We start from the raw sequence: 18,608 nt of genomic DNA on the forward strand, positions 1-18,608 counted from the left end.
CTTCAGAATAGAACGACGTGAGTTTCAGAAATTAACCAGCAAGTTTGGAGATAACGTTTTACTTCTCACATTACGTCGTACATGGATGTACTAGTTTCAGTACAAATGGGAGGCATGATGAAGCCCTCAGACAGGAATGTTGTTCCGTTGAAAGCCGCAAGTTTGGACGGCGGGTTTAACCTGACCAGGCCGGTCTTCGTCTGGCCCTAGACACCCTGTGGGCATCTTCGTGGACCATTATTTTCTGGAGGTCAATCCTTCCCATATAAAAAGATTCGTATATGAAAGGATTAAATTGACTTAATGGTAATTTACCCCTCATCATACTCTGGTATGTTAGAGAAATAAATAAATCAATGATCAAATCGGAGGAAAGAGGAAGCACTTAAAAAACCGCGAAGATAGAGATGTGGGAAGAAGCAATAAATGTTTTTAATACAATTCTTGTATAATTTTTCCCTTAATTTTTAAGATAACTTGTTTATTTGTGTGTAGTTAGCATATCGAATAGACAATTTACAGGTTTGATGAATATGCAAAAACCCAGAAATGATTAAAAGAAATACCTAGTGAATTGTAATAAAATGATACGGCCAGGGGATTAGGCTCAATCCAATATTAAGAGGTTCTCCACACCATCATTTACCAGGCATAATCTCTTTAATTGCATGTCATGAAACTAAAATCATCGATAAATAAAAAAGTGGCAGCGCTAAATAATACAATTATTGCTGCTTAACTCGTACAATCTCCGAGATTCAGAGACAGTTAGTGCCTATACACTGGAACCTACAACTGATAATAGCGATTTATACAAATTTCCATATTGCAGCTGATTGCAGTCGAAACTGTGTTAATTTACGATAAACATCATTGTACACTATTAGAGATGAAATAGAATTCCATGTGGAATGATTATAACGTTGAATAGATAATGCAATTTGGTTGTTTGTGCCCTAGGGCGACTAGAAATGAGGTTGTTTTGCTGCAGATCACAAAAAAGGAATAAGCGTTTGGGAAAAACAGTTACATTCAATCAGACGCACAGCAGTTAAGAACGAAAGAACGGCCGAACATGAGGAAAAAGGAGGAAGTAAAAGTGGAATTAAGCCTTAGCATGCAGAACGCTTCAAAGCAAGTGCAGATAAGCATGCTGTACGTTAAACGGAGACTTTGTCAACTTAAACAAGAGTAGGGAGATTCAAATGCGCTATTTTCGTTTTCGGTTAGAAATTTGCGATTCTGAAACATCGAAATACCACGAAAAAGCGTGTACCATGAGAACAGAAAAAGCAATAATCTTCTAGTTGACCAAAGATCAACGATTCCTAAGCGAGCTAGATGCAATAAATGAGATGATTGTAATCCTCGAAAAGCACGTACACGATGCCATCTCCATGGGCATGAAGACTACGGTCACCAAGGGTGGAGGTGAACATTCCTCGTCATGCGAGTCATACCTGGTTCCCGTGGAAGTAGATGTATCGATGCTAGAAGGAGCAAACGCTTGCCGTACTCGATCATGTTCTACAAGACGTTCACTTCAAACGTATAATTAGTATCTTCGTCGTAAGAGAAATTCGGTTGCAGGAGAGTTGCAAGAATCATTATTAAGCTCTGTTTGAATCTGAGTTTGAATTTAATAAGGGAACCTTGCGATGTCTATCCTTATAAGTATTATAATGATCGCGGCCCTCATATATCAGTAAACTCGACATGAGCATTAACGCGTTCATTTGTGTGGATATCAGCGGAAATAGTTTCCACATCAGCAACGCGAAGTGTAACCTAAGTGGGCAAATAATATCTACCCAGGTACCTGAACAAACATGAAATTTTCCTTGTGCGATAATTACACATGAATGTCCCTACATGGTCCTGCAGGCATGTCTAGGTTATAAAACTTCAAACCCAAACCCAGGCGGAATCTGTTTTAGGAACTTAATTACAAGTCGTTAAAAAAAATTAAAATATTCAGAGTTGCCCAAATAAAAAAAGGATTATTCATGTATTGGTCAAGAAAAGGTGAAGCAGGTAGGTAGACCCCATGACGTTACATATACGTTAAACCAGAGGCGGTACCAATTATTTTTCATGATGAAGCGATAAATCTCTTAAGAAGTCATAGACGCAGGAAGCTAACAGGTCATTGCTCATAGAATGTTCGCAAAAAGGGATTCTTTCAGGTCATTACAGCGAGCGTTAGGTGGTATCTTTCATGGGAAACTGGTATGAGTTTTTACGTACCCTTTGGTTCTTGACGGTTAGCATTAATTAAACGCATCGAAAGAACACAAAGCTAGCCGGAATAAATGGATGTCAAATACCAATTATCCTACGCCGCTGGTTAGTGATCTCCGAAGAGGCAATGGTGGGTTCAAAGAAGTTCGAAAATACCGTGGTCCACCAGCCTCACCAGTCACGGATTCGATTAATAAAATTCTTCTTGGGTTATTCTGTAAGAAAGAAACTAAGCAATCAACGCAGCAATCATTTAACCCAATCAATGTTTTGCGATCTTGCGGTTGACACGCTGATATTGCTTAATTGCTACAAAGCAAATGAAGATATTCGACTACTGACGCTCTAATCGGAAAAATGCATGTCTTCCGTTTATGGTAAGCACTAATTCGGGCCCTCTTTTGTCTTCTCGAACGAAAAGCAATTAACATCAAATACTGTAATCCCTGAAACACTAAAAGTATATGGCTAGCTTGCTCATAAACCTTAAGTAAGCTCCATTGTACTTTTATTCTAAGTATCTCGTAAATATAAAAGTTAAAACCGCAATTAGCCGGCAAGCTATCTGTGGTTGGAGGACAGGTGGAAGTGATCCGTTTGTAGAATGACCCTTGGTCAGCAAGATAGTACTGGTGTTCGTTAAGATGAAAGTTTGGCAACATGGTGACATACAGGGTACCAGCGACCGTCTCAGGCTTGGCTTTTCAAACAGGTTTTCTTAACCGGCCGCTGTCGATGGGGAAAGCCAGATCGGTAAATTAAGAGTTTACCTGGGTGGTATGTTGTACTAAGTTTAGTACAAGAACACCACTGAATTATAATTTATTTTTGAATTAATTCAGCAAAAAAATTATGCGGACTATTGTTTCAAAATTTGATAAACCTCCATGCAAACAGCATGAAACGGCATGTTAATTCAACATTGAGTTTACAAACAGGGCGATTTTCTTTTAACATGCGACAGGAATTTCAATGCAAATTTATTTCGTTGTCTTCTGAAAAAATTTGAAAGCCTGCAACAAATTCAGGCAAGATGGAAAGACAACCGTGGGAACTGGACCATTCTGAATCCACTTTGCCATACAAGATAAAGAGGATAAGTTCACCCGATGAAGGTCTGGCATGGAATTTCACAAAGTAATTTTTGTTGATCTTGCAAGAAATTTGAGAACAATGAAATAACGGAAGTCTTTGAGAAGTTATGACTTCAAAAGGGGTGTTAATGTGATCAGTTCGATAAAGGATGGAAAATTTCTGTAACGTTAGTTGTTAAACTTTAAAATTTATTATCATTTTTTAACGATCCCCCTGAAATCATAACTAAAAATGGTAATCTTAAACAAACAATGCTTACTACCACTAAGTAGTCCTTGGAGATAAATACCAACTCAAAATTTCGCGGTACTTTCAAAGATACAATCACTAAAGTTTGCAACATGATTACATAGCACCCTACATAACTTGAAATTTTGAATTAATGGCAATCACAAAAAAAATAAAATTCGGCAAAAAAAGCAATTCTGTGAACTGTGATTATCTATCGACCGCCAAAATAAGATTTATTAAGTCGGTACGTGAAAAACTTTAACCGCGTACATTAATTTCAAATTTAAACAAAAGAAATGTCGAGTAGTACTAAACGCAAGTTAGTACAATTCTTTACGCAGAAAGTACAATTGAAGATCATCGGCCGGTACCGGCAAAATCTCTTGTACCAACGCTGGGTCCACTTTTGGTTAATCCTGAGCGGTTGGTCAGTTTCTCAAGAAGGTGCGTTTAGGTCATATGTCCTTTCTGTCATAGACAGTCTCACTTTTTTGGTTGAGTGCCGGGTGAGTCGTGCGCGCATCACGTGCCTTACTAATGGATTTCCCCATTCGTTGGTAACTATTTCATCCCGCCTCATCTCTAGAGGAATTGAGATTTTCTTTGGTTATCTAGCTGTATGAGTGATTTGACGTCATAAAGCTAGGTTACCGGAGTTAAAACCAATGCCACGGTCGTCAGTGTTGGGACCTTGAAATCTGCAGATGTTTTTCGTATTTTTTTGGATTTTACTAGGTACGAAAAGCAACTTTACTTACAATAATGTTCATAATTCTGTGTAATTAGGCTTTTGTATGCCGGATAACCATGTAATATAATAAAAAAAATTATGCAGTAAACTTTTTCTATGCAAGTTTACCACACACACATCATAATAATACTGGTTTCGGCATTGTTGGCATAACTTATTTGAGATCACGCATGCGCGCGCAAAGATAGTTAGCGTTATTGGCGTCTGCGCTGAAATATTTTAGATGCCGGCTTATTAGTAAACATGGGCATGTATAGATTGTGCCTGCATTGACTGATAAACAATGGTGGCGCATGTATTAAAAAGCTAGGCAAGAGATTATAAAAAAACGAATTCGGTCTTAGGCTTTTTATGTATAAACTTATCTTGAGCGCTAAAAAATATACTCCAATTGGGTGGAATTTGCAACTGAGCAATTCAAGAAAACTTTGACGACTGTTTTTTAAATTTTATTCAATTATTGATTTTTTCCCTTATGTCATATCAGTATATTCACAGTATGTGCACTGATTATTGCTTGGATTATCGTATTTAGATCCATGATTTTTATTTTTGGATTTCAAGACAGTATATTCGGCAAAAGGAAGCTTTTTTCTCAGAATCAGACAAGGAATTCAGAACGAAGAAGTTTCTTATCCGGAAACCCACCCAAGCATCAACTTTGTTTTCGAAAATATCCAAGTACATGTTGGTACGAGCGCAACTAATGCAAGATATAACATTTCATATATTGCAAAATATGCACAGTAAATCTGTATTTACCTAATTAGAGTTGAACACTGTATATCTTGGCAAAGACGCCTGCCAAGTTGCTGGCAAAGTAATTTTAAATCACCCTGTCTATGTCGTTAGAGCTTATACCAGACAAAATTTTCTGCAACTTGTAGGAATTCGTCCTTCTTTAACTCCCTAAAAAACCTTCAACACCCCTCAAATTTTGAAAACTTGTTTGCAATGCAGTTCCCACAGGAAACTTATGTGTCTGTTAAGAATTAAGGCATGACGTCCTTAACGCCACTTTAATGCATGCTCATTTTCAAGTATTTTCACTTAGAACCGTTGAAATAAATAAACTTAGATTAATTACCTCCTTCGTAGGAACGGCAACTTTCTTGCCCGGATATCGTAATGAATCCGCTAATAAATTGTTCTAATATTACCAGTAACAAGCTGAGACAACGGCCATAAATAGGAAGGACAGATATTTAAATTTGCCGTAGATAATAACAATAATTATAGACTCTTGGTATTCAGAAGCAAGACGGCATTCCTATATTAAATTAAGTAGAGGTGGATATATTCGTCAAGCTAACGCCAGTGAAGCCGATGAAAAATTTGTATATCACTTGACCAACACCAGCAAGGTCAAAAATAACATTAAGACTCTTAACACGTCTATTTTGTTTTTAAGGTGTGTCCTCTTTGTCATGTTTTAAGGCTGCTAGAGGCGATTGTACTCTTGTAAACCGGATCGACTTGGACTGATAATACTTTATGTACATTTAGCGATCACGCTAGCCTGTGTATGGAATTTTCTTTACGAATTTTGTTATTGTTTTCCACCTGAATTAATTTTCAACAAGTCATGGTAATTACTTAAAAAAAAACCAATTTAAATTAATGTGTGTACATACTAAATACAATACAGCCGCCTGCCGAATGCTCTGCGAACGTAACTCTTGGAGTACAATAAGATTAAATGATACCTGATTTAGGTCTATGTATCTTCATTACCATTAAATCCCCGCGGACTTGTTTCCTGAATATGCGCTCGCAAGCTGAGAAACTAATTGCTATTTTCGCAAAAAAATCATGAAATGCCTTTGTTGTCTAATTCTAACTTTAGCACTGCGTTATTGAATGCTGAAACTTAATTGCGCATATTTCTTGAAATTATGCCTATACTTGACATTAAGCGGATATTATTACTCGTATAATACACAAGAACTTTCGACATTTCACGCATATAAAAGCCAATTAAAAAAAGTTAAAATATGTTAAGTTAAATAAGTACTTGGCTTGACTTCAGGTATTTGTGGCACGGTCTTGCAAAATCACTATATATCACGTTTGCAATTAATGCTTTGCGCGGTATGATTGTACAGATGAATATACCAGGTGTCCCAGAAGTCGTAACTCCAGGGAGCTTCGAAAGAAGCGAAAATGTTTGAGACGTTAGAGGTAAAACTGGGAGAATGTGTATAGAGCCATTCCGCGTACTTAGTTTGACCCAAGGAATATATCCCCTTAAATCCGCGCTTTGTGCATGGAAAATACCCTGTACAGGTTAATTGACATAAACGAAATTCGGTTTTAGTACTGAAGTCACATTCACTTGGGCAGTCCCTAGAGGCACGACACCGGTCAAACTACCGCATGTTAGACTGGGTGAGCAAATAAATCGTATTGAGGCTGTGGGAGCATATTACTAAACCTTCACAGAAGGCTTCCTGGATTTTATCATTGCGTGGGTCTCTTCAGTGCGATTTAATATTTAAGAACAAGACATCAAGGCACAACTATAACATGTTTTGTCAACGTTCCCAATATCTGATAAGTAGGTATGAGAGGCCAAACAGCAACTGTGTAGAGTAAATGGGTAGTACGATATAAGAAAATTTATGTAAAATTATTAGGATTTTCTCAAGTGTTACGTGCTTCCTCCACTTGCCCATTTTGGGTTCCTAGACGGTCCCACGACGACTTCATGTTTCAATGAAAATTTGTATCGGATAAAAAGATTTTTTTGTTACAATTACACGATAAAATCAAGGAATCGGCATTTATTCGATAGGAAGTGGGGAACGCTAAAACCTATTTTTTGTAATAGTATATTAATTAATAAATCTGCAAAATGTTAGAGCAAATCGAAGCACAAAAGAATACAAATATCTAAATAGAAACGAGACGAGACATTGAATGTAGGTACATGCACGTCAGTATGGGCAATGACACCCGGAATGCCTGGGAACCTCCGACCGTCGATTTGGAAAAGCCAGTAGAGCGACATACAGGGCGAATCTTAAGTAGTTGTTTGTTAAAAAAAACCTTAAATAACCACGCAAACCATCAAGGAAACATAAAGTTAAATACCGAAGCCTGTAGGCTCGGGGGCCCCACGCCGTAATCTTTTTCTGTTGAATAAAAACGAGTTCCTACGGGGTTAGAAAAAAAACGACAAATGAACATGCAAACCATCAGTAAAATGTGAAAATTGCGTACCGAAGCAATGAAGTTAAAAACATTAAAAAATAATTTCGAGAAAAATTTCAAAAGTCTCTGATTTGGCCGCTGACTTACCACTAACTTTCAACTTGTGTCAGGAAAACCTCGGTCAACTTTACACGTAACCTGAACGACTGGACAGAACTTGTTGGATGTTTGCTGACTCCTGCCAAATGTTTTGTTTTCAGTGTTAGGAAATTTAAGAAACATTTCCCACCGCCAAGAGGCGCCAATGAAGCAACAGTTCAGTCGCAGTGAGGCCGCCATTACATAGGGCCAAAAGGACAGCCGAAAAAGCCGGCCATATTGCAGTACTGGTACCGATGCTTGAATTCGCCATCTATCAACCGTAACCAAAACCACCAGAAACACTCTGATCGTTTTCCTTTTGCATGTAGTTCTGGTTACTGGTGGTTACTGGGTTACTGTGTTCTGGTATCAATTTCAAAAGGAATTCAACTGGAATTCCTTTTCTTCTGTTTTGTTTCGACGTGTTATTTTTATTTAGGTAATTCTTTTAGTGGTTCAGTGTCAATTACAGTCAAATCGTACAACAGTTTTGTGAAACAAATCCAGAATAAGTCGAAATAAATGCATTAACGTAGCGTATTGACCTCGAAAGGTAGAACCGGAGACTCGGGGCAACTGCTTGGGCTGATTCTGAGAGATTAAAACCTAAACTTTTAGATAGCTGTTTTGCATACCGAAGACTACTACTAAATATCGACTCATACGAAAGTGACTCTTCACTCAAACAAAGCTCAAAATTTATTCCATTCAAACCTAATCAGTGGATTCATACTCAAGTGACCGTCGCGGCCCCTTACATTCAAATGGCGCCGCACACGTTTGACTGTGGGCAGGAGGGTCACTTGTCCCCTAGCAAGAAACGGGCTCAAGGAAGTGTAGGGCTTCAATTAGGGCAGACGTTCGTCCTCTTAACTATAATACGCTATTATACAGGGTGTCTTTTTCTGGTCTTCACGACGCTCTTCCACTAGCTGCTGGGATAAAAATAACGCGATGCACCAGCGTTTGGCTCAATCGACAAGTTGATAATAACAGTGCTGCAGAGTGGCAAAGTGGAAATTTAATAATCAATTGTTAACGTGATATAATTTTTAATACCAAAGTGTGCAAGTTCATGAGATTACGTGAGCGGGATTTTGTCAGGACGAGGGAATCGTATCTGTCCATAATTCTCACGTAAATCATCGAAGAGCGCCACATCTAGTTCACAATGCTTACAATTAATCCCGTCCACAATACAATCCCGACGATTCCGAAATTTCAAACCTTGTTTTAATCCTTTAAATCTCGGGATTATGAATGTGAATCTCGGGATTTTTCGGGAATAAAATTTACTGGTTTTCCGCAGGTTTGTGCGATATTATTTGTAATCTTAACGTGCGCCTTGTTAATAACATGTATACATGCCTAAAACACCTTGTAAATCCTCAAACAGCCCTCGACGCCAAGGGCAAAGGCAATTATCGGCATTCGGCGTCGGCGCCGCGGCGCTGCATTCTTTGCCTGGTCGGTTGTCGTTTTTGTTTACTAGTTCAATCCTCATATCCTAAAGCAGCTGATTAGTTTCAGTAATGTTTACTTTCTCCTGAGGATCGTGAAACGTTTCGGCAACGTATTCCCTATGGATGGACACGCAATCACCTCATTTTAGTCAGTATGAATGACTGAAGTTGTGCCCAAACTGCGTGTAAAATGAACCATATAATTAACAATGACAGAGATGGAATGTATAGAAACTGGAGCAGACGCCGGATTCTTGAAATATCGATCGGATTTTGATTGCCATTTTATCAGATTCAATTGCTTTATTGGTCAACTTTCGGCAAGAACCGAGATTTCAAGAACCGCCCTCAGGTTTCTTTGCACCAAACAAAGAACCAATTTGAGATACCAGACCTCTAGGAATCGCCGGCCGAAATGGCCCCAAATGTCGAATGTGCGATGGCGAGAGCCCTGTTTATTGTTTCCTCTATCCCTATCTTTGTGGCAGCAACCTTTATTAGCAATTTTACATCGGAAAGCTTTTATGACGACGCACAAAAGTCCTGCTACGTGTTGCCCAGACTGATGCAAATACTGATATACCTGACCACTGAAAGGGCCTTTGCGATTGCAGCGAGGACATCCTTAACGAGTGTCAGAGATTCTGATCTGGATAACGGAGAAGATTGTGACTTCATAGATCAACGGCTGCGAACAATCGAGAGGAATTTCTGGAGAGGTCTCATTGAAGCTTTTAATAGTGTGCAGCTGAATTTCGTTCACCACCACACAGTGTCTCTTCGTTCGGCAGGGCATAAGCTCAAGCTTAAGCCTTTACTTCCTAAGCTTTCGTCATTTAATCCATGACATCTAAGATGAATTTATCGCCTGTCTCGGTCTGCGTCAACACCAATTACCACCCTCTCGAATGGAGCACGTGCAGTGTATTATACTATTTAAACGCGTGAACTGGTTTGAGGCCCTTTTGTTACCCAACAGGCTTCGCACTTGCGACATCAACACTCGACGTTTTCGCTCAAGAAAAACTAAGATTTTCTCAAATTTGCTTTAGGCGTTTGGATTCACCAAGAGCCAAAAGAAAAATTAGAAGAGATGGGCGTAGGACCATTTAGACCCTTGAATGTTCACCGTTGTATTGCAGTCGTGTTAAGAACCTCGTGGTTCGTTTAGTAGATTTTCAAAAAAGGAGCTTGGTTCCTCGGGAGGCCTGGTCCCTAGGGGGAGTTTTGAGGCGAAGAACATTAAAAGGCTTTTGATTGACAGCGTGGTTATATAGGTGTGAACAACGTAAACATTTATCGATTCTCAACCTCGCTTTGATTTTCTTTTCGGTTTCGAAAATCACCCTGAAATAACATTCAAATATTCCGTAGTTTAATAACTTTAAATTGGTAGGACGATTCTCAAATTCCTTTCGGTCTATTGAAATACAATTCCATTCCAAACACAAAACTTCTCGTTTTCTCTATGCACCCTACTTCAGGATCTTACACAAGAGAGATTTCTAATAAAATATCCCCCGATGAAATAACATAAAACTTTTATTTTTAAGTCCCGATATTCGTGTACCTATCTATGCACGTGGTGCAATGAAAGTTTTGAGATTAAGAAGTTGCCTTTGAGGCAAAGGGCTGCGAATAATATTTGATTATATGAATTTGATTAAATTTGAATTGATTGATTGGATGGTATTAAACTGATAACATGCACGGTTGTATGTTTGCAGTGTATTCCTGCGAACGTTCTGCGATGGGCAATGTACATGTGTACATCGATAGACTAGAAGTAAAACAGGATCACCCACGCCGACAAGTCTCTAGACTTCTTAGCCTTTTAACGACTAACTATCATGATTTCTGTCTGGTAACTGTTCTTTTGGTTGATCTGATCTGTGAAGCTTGTACTAATAACTGCACATTGAGAGGTGAAGGTATTGGGGTTATTTGAATCTGGCGAATTGGTGCAGAAGTTTATTTGAGTATCTTGCTCTGATTACACAATAAATTACGTAACGCTAATAAGCTAAAAACTATTTTTCTTATATGTAAATTACACGCAACATCACATTTCTGTATAAGTAGTTTCTCAAACAAGTTATACTCGTATCACTAATATTTTCGGAAGGACCACTTCACTGGGGATTTCCCAAAGTTCTACAGCCTGGTCTGAATTAACAAGTACCCGTGGCGGCTCTAGGCACGCACATTGTAGGTACCTACTTATGCGTATGAAAATACATTTTATATTATGTTTACAGCTTGTAAAGGTTTTTTGCGGCAAATTGATACAATCTCACTTTAAGCGTATTTGTGCGAGCTGTCTTTGATACATGGAGTTGAATGGATTTGAACGGAAGATGATTAAAACAGTGAAATGCTTAATTTAAAGCGTAGCAAGTAATTAACATTTATATCGATGATGACAGGAACATTCCTAGAGGCGAACACACACTTTCTACCCGCCGACTAGTCATGCATAAGTTGTAAAATTCAAATCCTCCACAACGCAAACCAGTTTTTAAACCAATTTTTATTTATAAGTTACAATGTACAATTTAAACTCGACGTATCGGAAAAGAAATTTCGCTTACTTACACTTCCTTCGCAGTTTGTCCCATTAAAGCCATACGAATAAGACTACTTATTTGTTACGTATGAGTTAATAACCAGACTAACGCTCCTAGTGTGAGTAAACTGGATTGGAGATTGGATGCCCCTCGCGAAAAGGTGTTGGTTATTATCACCAACACTTGGTCTGGGTATCTGCAGTCGGTTTCTAAAATAATTAAAAAAATATAGCACGTTACGTCGCCAAACACTGATGGATCGAAGCTGCAGAACAAGAAGGGAACTTTAGTGCAATTTTCATGAGTCCTGTGAAGAAGCAAATTTGTATGAAAGACTGGACTAAAAAATGGCTCTGTGAGCCTCATCTAGAATAGACGATGGGCAAAAGCTTAGCAACTACCGCTCAACTAATGCTATCTAGTCCTGCGATTGTTGCACTGCGTTGGCCTAAGGAAATGCGCCGCACACGATTTTCTGTTGCGAAATTTTCGCGCAAAGTTCACTTTTTAGGTAAGTGTGGCAAAAAGTGGACTTTGTTCAGCGCTCCTCTCTAAAAGAAAACAAGTTTTTGGGCTGGAGGGACCGATCCAAAATGACCAAAACCCAATAACGACAGCAGAGAACATTCCACCGGCTTTATTGTAGATCACCGACTACTGGGCCCGACGATGAAGTCTGTGCTTTGTTGGTAAAAAATTTCAAAAATACCACATAAAGAAAATAAGTTTTTTTGCCCCATGCGAAGTGAAGTGGCCATTTTGATGAAACTCTAGTTTAAGGAAATACATGATAAAAATTTAAATGTACCTCGCAAGCAGGAAAACCATTAGCGAACCCGGGCATGCACAGCAGAAACCACTGTTTAATAAACCATTAGTATTTATTATTGATCCGTTATACTTTAGAGCTAATAAAATATGTCTATCAGGTAGGTATATTATACGTTACCTGCGCATTTGATCTGAGTGTTGTTGGCCGTGAGAGAGTACTGCAGATCGCAAGCTGAATCCGGGCTACACAAACTGCCAGAATTAAAACTGATCTCACTGTTTACCGTTAGCGGTTGACATTCTCGGTTATTTTGAGACGTCCGCTTCGTGAAGATACAAATGGAAAGGTCGCCGTAGTCCTTGTTCTTGAACTAAAAACAATAAGATTTAAAACAAACATTACAGAAATGCCTTGGTATGTAATGTTATTACGGCGAACATGTACGACTCATACATAACTAGGTTTCTCTTTTGACGATGATTTCGTTAGTTTGCCCGAGACGACGATGAAGACATAGGCACAGAATAGTTCTCGTCATTCATACTGGGTAATCGATAGGAAAATGCCAATTTCAGCTTATCGGTTGTTTCCACTGAATCAGTAGGTAGACCCAAAAATATCTACCTATAATGATCCGACCGTCCCCTCAAAGCTTAACTGGAAAAATCTGGAGCAACTATTACCCTACCGCCACCCTATTAGGAAGTTTAATGATAGGGAACGTGGCCATGATTTCTCCCTCGAATCTCAAGACTGACGAAACTTTTGGTGCTTTGTTCTCTTTATCGTGTCGCTCTTTCCACGGCCACACGAAGGCGAGCGATGATTTCATTCTCCATGGAAATCACTTGTCTATATCTCTTCAAGTTGATGTTTTACCATGTATGCTCCTCCGTCAGCCATGAAAAAACCAAGATCATCCCTTGGATAATATCATGCATCAGCATATAACTCAATTTCAAGGGAACTGTGTCACTCTTTGCAACTATGGAAATAGTGTCTGCTTCCATATCTTCATAAACTAGGGACACCTCATAACACTACATGGGACATCTCTTATTGATAAGAAACCACTACTGCATTCAATTGCAAAATACGTACAACACAACGTAAGAAATAGAAATCAAGCATATTTGCATATGCGGGCTGAGTACGTCGTTTCCTCCATTAAATGCAGTGAACGTGGCTGCGTCCTTATGCCCCCGTTTTCTCATAGGCATATGCGTAAATTAATGTTAACGCGGCATTGAGGGGGCATTGGGTCAAAAGTATTCTGTGTTCGGTCGACGCAGAATGGTATAAGAAATTTCAAGTGTTGCTGAGAATTCTTGATTTTTGAAATTAGACGTGGGGGCTCGCACATGCGGTAAAAATATTTTCAGATCACTTGCGAATGGCCATAGCAGCGAATTACCCTGAATTATCTCCCTGACATGTAATTTTTAATTGTTATTGATAGAAATCTAGTTTTGCTCCTTCTCTGAGAATATCATTACTTAACATTAATTTCTTCATGTTACTAGAGAAATCTCGTACCTATTCAGTAGCGGGAACTTGAAATTTGCATAAAATTTATGTGTATGATTGAAATACGGTACAGATTTAATATCCATTCTGGCCTTTGAGGTTTTAGTCCTTATGGTAAAGCGAGTCAACGGGTTTTTGATTTAAAGGTCAGCCAACAGAAATGTTAATTTTGCGGCAGTTTAGACCTGCCATGAATGTTTAATAGGCGCATTAGTAATGCAGAGAGTTTTTGTTTTTCTTAGTTTATTAACTCAGCTCATAACTGCACATATTTCTCGCTTTAGTGAAATTACTTGTATACACGGGCTCTTTAGACAGTGATTTATCCTGCTGTCATGTAGGCGATGAATTTCTCCTTCAAAGTTCTTCCTTTCGCAGGAGAATCCTCAGTTGTGAAAAAATAAGATTGAATGATCTGTGATATTTAGCCTGGGACAAACACAAGGGAAGCTCTTTTCAACTAAACCTTGTCCTGTCGACTCTTCTAACATATCACAATTACTACTAGCCTTTTTTGTGGATAATTTTATTGATTTCGTTTTAAATTTGTAATGAAGTGTTCGTCATGGGTCTATGTAAAATAAAACGCACACATGATGGAATTAAAGCTAAAGCTATTTTCAGCAATATTAAAATATGTTTTTCAACGCTGTTGTCCCTGCTGCTGGTTGCTGGAAAGTTATATTTAATATCATATATTTCAATTGAAAGCTCAAATATTATTCCAGAAAACATTTGTTCGTTTGCAAAGCTCTCGGAATATTAAAATATTTTCAGTTATTTTTTAACTGTGAAAAAATAACGTAAGAATCGCTATTTGCTGCAGCACAAAAACTCCCGACAAATAGAGTGTCATTGATTCTTTAGTAAACCAGCAAAAATGAGACAGAGAATGTCTTTACCTTATATGACTCGAATATGTAAAAGTGATTTACATAGAACGTCATGACGTGTTAAATTTACTTCATGAGATAGTTACACATAAGCCAGTTAAAATTCATGAAATGTGTTCGGTTTATTGGGTCTGTTTTTGAATGAAATGACCATGTAAAGACCTTCACCATTGAACTTGGTTCTAACAGCAGTCTGGCTTGCGAGATGAGAATCAGGAAGTTATTTTATTGAAAATTCCAAAATGGGCGATCTCTCACTTTAGCTACAGGACGGTTGCACACTCCATGCAGGTGTCCTTTCAACTCAAGTAGGACGTCCCTTTGGACCATATGGTTTTTTTTCAGCCGCCAAATTAGAGAACAGCGCAAACCTGCGGTGACTTTTTTGAGAGCTTACCTTGGTGGTTACAAAACCGCGCTTGATGTATTCCTTGTGGATTTGAAAAACGTTTTCTTCTCCTGGGGTAAAATAATGCTCAAAACGGACGTTCGAGTTATTACAGTAAAAGTTGATTAAGCTGCCTGCAATGACACTCAGCTTCTCAACAATTTTCGTGATGGTGGAAAGCGCATCAGTCGAGGGATTAATCACAGAATCGTCGTCGTTTCGGGATAACTCCTAAAAATTATAATACGACATTTAAAATATATGGCCCCATTAAATTTTTCAATGCCTTTTTGATATTAGCGATTAATTTTTTTCCAAATCTGCCTCCTCCTGAGGCCCACATTTATCGCGGCTAAATTAGTGCGTAATGAACGTAAACGGGGGCTCATTCTCCGATAACTGATTACAAAAATTCCAATCTCCGCGAAAACCGTCATTTATATTAATTGCCTACATTTTTTATATAAATAATTTAATTTCCCTTTAATATTACTGCTTTTGATGTGAAAATCAAATGTATTCACATTTTACGAAAGCTCTTAAATAAAACCTCCAACGACAGCAATTTGTTTTTATCTTACAGGGGAGAGAAAGTTAATGTGTATAATTTTGCTTCATTTCCATTATACCCTCCGAGGAGATGGTATAGAATATAAGCTGCCATGTTATTCGCAGAGACGTCTTCTATTATACCGAAATTGGTTCTGCCTAAATTTGAAAACAAATAGAATTTAAACAGCGGATTATTCCAGAGCAATCAAGTAATCTCTACACAGAGTATTATTAAAAGATATAGCGACGGTGTCTAGAATTGCAGGAGGGGTGTTGCGGGACGTAGCGTTGAGCAAGGCTACGAGCGCGAGTTTGCGCATCAGGACCTTAAAGTTTTCGTGTAAGTGAGTGTCCAAAATGAGTAAATATTATTCTAACATATATATATTTTGATTTTCTTTGTTTCCTTCACTTCATATTCCATAGCTTCATGAAAAGGGAACATCTAGCTAAATATAGAAACGTAAAAGAGCTACATAACCAAAACCTAATCTCATTGGACTTGACGGCCATAAAAATTTGCATGCGTGGGAAAAAGTTCCAGCATCAGAACAATATCCCAGTAGAGCCTTAAATTAATCCACATTTAGGTAAAATATCAAATAAAAATAAAAATTGGAAACGTGGATTTACGTGCGTCTCAGTCCAGTTCAACACTGGTTTATTTTTCACTTGAAAACAGGAAGCTTTAAACCCTGCGGATGAATCCATCCTGGCGATCCTCGTTCAAATGATTAAGGTTTACTAGAATGTTCGATTATATTGCAACCCCGATTGAATGGAATTGTGTTGTTAAATTGCTAAATACTTAATCATTCCTTTACCTCTACGAATGAATTTTGTTTATTCTAATATTACTTAAAAAGTCTCACCTTATAAAAATAATGGATCCGGCAGGGTCCCTTTAATTTTCTGAGAATAATTAAACCTCTCTAAAGGTCGTTAAGCACCTCAAATTTCATTTATACCTATCAAACTGGGCTCCATCAAATGATTAATGACTTAGCTTTGCGGATTCGTTAAAAGCCAGTTTAAATATTTATATGTAATTCTTATCAATGAGTTGTTCATGTGGAGCTGATATTATAAAAGTACGAAATGTTGAGCTCCTTTTAACCTGTGGGGGGTATCAAGTGGTATTAGCACGGATTTTTCCTTTTAGTCCAATAAGCGGCGAGATGTGCTTCTTTTTCAGTGAAAGCCATTAATTAAAAGCAGGAGGGTTGGATTTAACTTTAAGGTTCGTATGACGTCAAACAACTTTTGCTCATTTTTCGATAAGACCTTAAGAAGCTGTAAGTGCCGAAACCCGGTGCTTTAAGTGATTCTACTCTTATTTTACAGAAGTCAGAAACTCAACCATGAGGATCGCCGTAACCCTCGGTACGAGCTAGCAAAATTATTTTCTACTCCTTCATAGAAATTTATTCGAATTTCGCAGGCATGTTCAGTCGTTACCACCAACATGTCAGAACCAATGAAAATCCACACGAACACTCAGGACATCGACTACAAACATTTTTCGGACTAAATGTATGGGTTGGTTTATTTGGCGATACGATCTTTGGCCCATAAATTTACGAAGACAATTGGATCTCAGATTGGTATTCGCACGTTTTAAGGACCTTTCTTACGGATTACATCAATAACATTTGCTTCGACCGCTTGAATAACCTTTGATTCCAACAAGATGTTGCTCCGCCACATAATGCTAGGAGAGTGGCCGATTATTTGTCTGAAATATTTCGCGGTAAAGTCGTTTCAAACAATGGAGACATACGTTGGCCTGCACGTTCACCAGATCTTTCTCCATCTGATTATTATTTATGGGGAACTATGAAAGACTTCATTTATAAATCTGTACCTCCTGATATTAATGAGTTGCAAAATGAAGATAATCAGAACTTTAGGAGTTGCGCACAGAAGTGGAGAGTGATCCCTTCGAGCACCTCTTATGATTTTCTTTATTTTGTTACTTACCAGGCATTCTTTGCAAAAACAGAAATTTTTATATTTCCAGCCAACTGCAAGACTGAATCTTAACTTGTGCTATATCATCGTAGTTAGAAGAAAAGCTGAGTTCAAAAGAACACATGATATACAGGGTGTCGAGAGACGAATACCCTGTATAACGGCAAGCACATCATTTCTGCGCGCTCTGTTCCTGTCCGTTAAAGTGACTAATAATTGCGGAAACAAGTAGAGAAACTTTAATTAAAGATACTTGTGCTGATCGCATTTTAAATCCATTAGATCTAACAGAAGTAATTTTTACCCTTAGAACTCCGTCCACATCCTGGCTAAGATAAATCATTGAGGTTTCCGGGTAAGTTTGCTTAATAGTGTCTAGAGATCTTCTTGCTCTTGTTGCGTCGGTATCTGTTAGTCTTCCATCTTGGCTAAAGACAACAACTGCCCGACCAATAGAATTCATTACTTTGACCCTGCAATCAATTTTGGTTTGGTTTTGATAATAGGCATTTACACTTTCTAAGCTTCGGCCGAGAGACAGAGTTGCAGGCCCTGAAATGAAATAATGAAATGAATGAAGTCTATAATTACCGATTGAAATTGTAAGAAATGACTGAGGCTAATGACTCACAGCATCAATAGCCTTTTCTGCGATGTAAAGATTAGGTCACCGTTAAATATTCTTCATTATCTTCACCTCCGGATGGATCGGTTTAATAAGACATTCTAACGCAATTACCGATTCTTTTACTGCCATCCCATATAAGAGCATACAAACAGAAAACAAGCAAATTGTCGTTTATTTGTTTTAATATATCGTATTTTGTGAGGCGAAAAGCGATGTTCGGACTTCTCAAGTACCT

The 18,608-nt window shown here is 38.2% G+C and overlaps 1 protein-coding gene across 1 annotated transcript in view; it reads right to left on the bottom strand.

Moving 5' to 3' along the window:
- Positions 1 to 11,372: 11,372 nt before the first annotated feature.
- LOC136414690 (uncharacterized) overlaps positions 11,373 to 18,608 on the bottom strand; it is a 28,294-nt gene continuing 21,058 nt past the window's right edge. Inside the window, exons 10-13 of the mRNA XM_066398858.1 lie at positions 18,050 to 18,297; positions 15,232 to 15,453; positions 12,592 to 12,784; positions 11,373 to 11,851 (exon numbers count right to left, since the gene is read on the bottom strand). Of these exons, the coding sequence (XP_066254955.1) occupies positions 11,724 to 11,851; positions 12,592 to 12,784; positions 15,232 to 15,453; positions 18,050 to 18,297 (791 nt within the window). The 3' untranslated portion in view covers positions 11,373 to 11,723. The remainder of the gene's footprint in view (positions 11,852 to 12,591; positions 12,785 to 15,231; positions 15,454 to 18,049; positions 18,298 to 18,608) is intronic.

Source organism: Euwallacea similis, chromosome 18, assembly GCF_039881205.1.
Source record: "Euwallacea similis isolate ESF13 chromosome 18, ESF131.1, whole genome shotgun sequence".
Lineage (NCBI taxonomy): Eukaryota > Metazoa > Arthropoda > Insecta > Coleoptera > Curculionidae > Euwallacea > Euwallacea similis.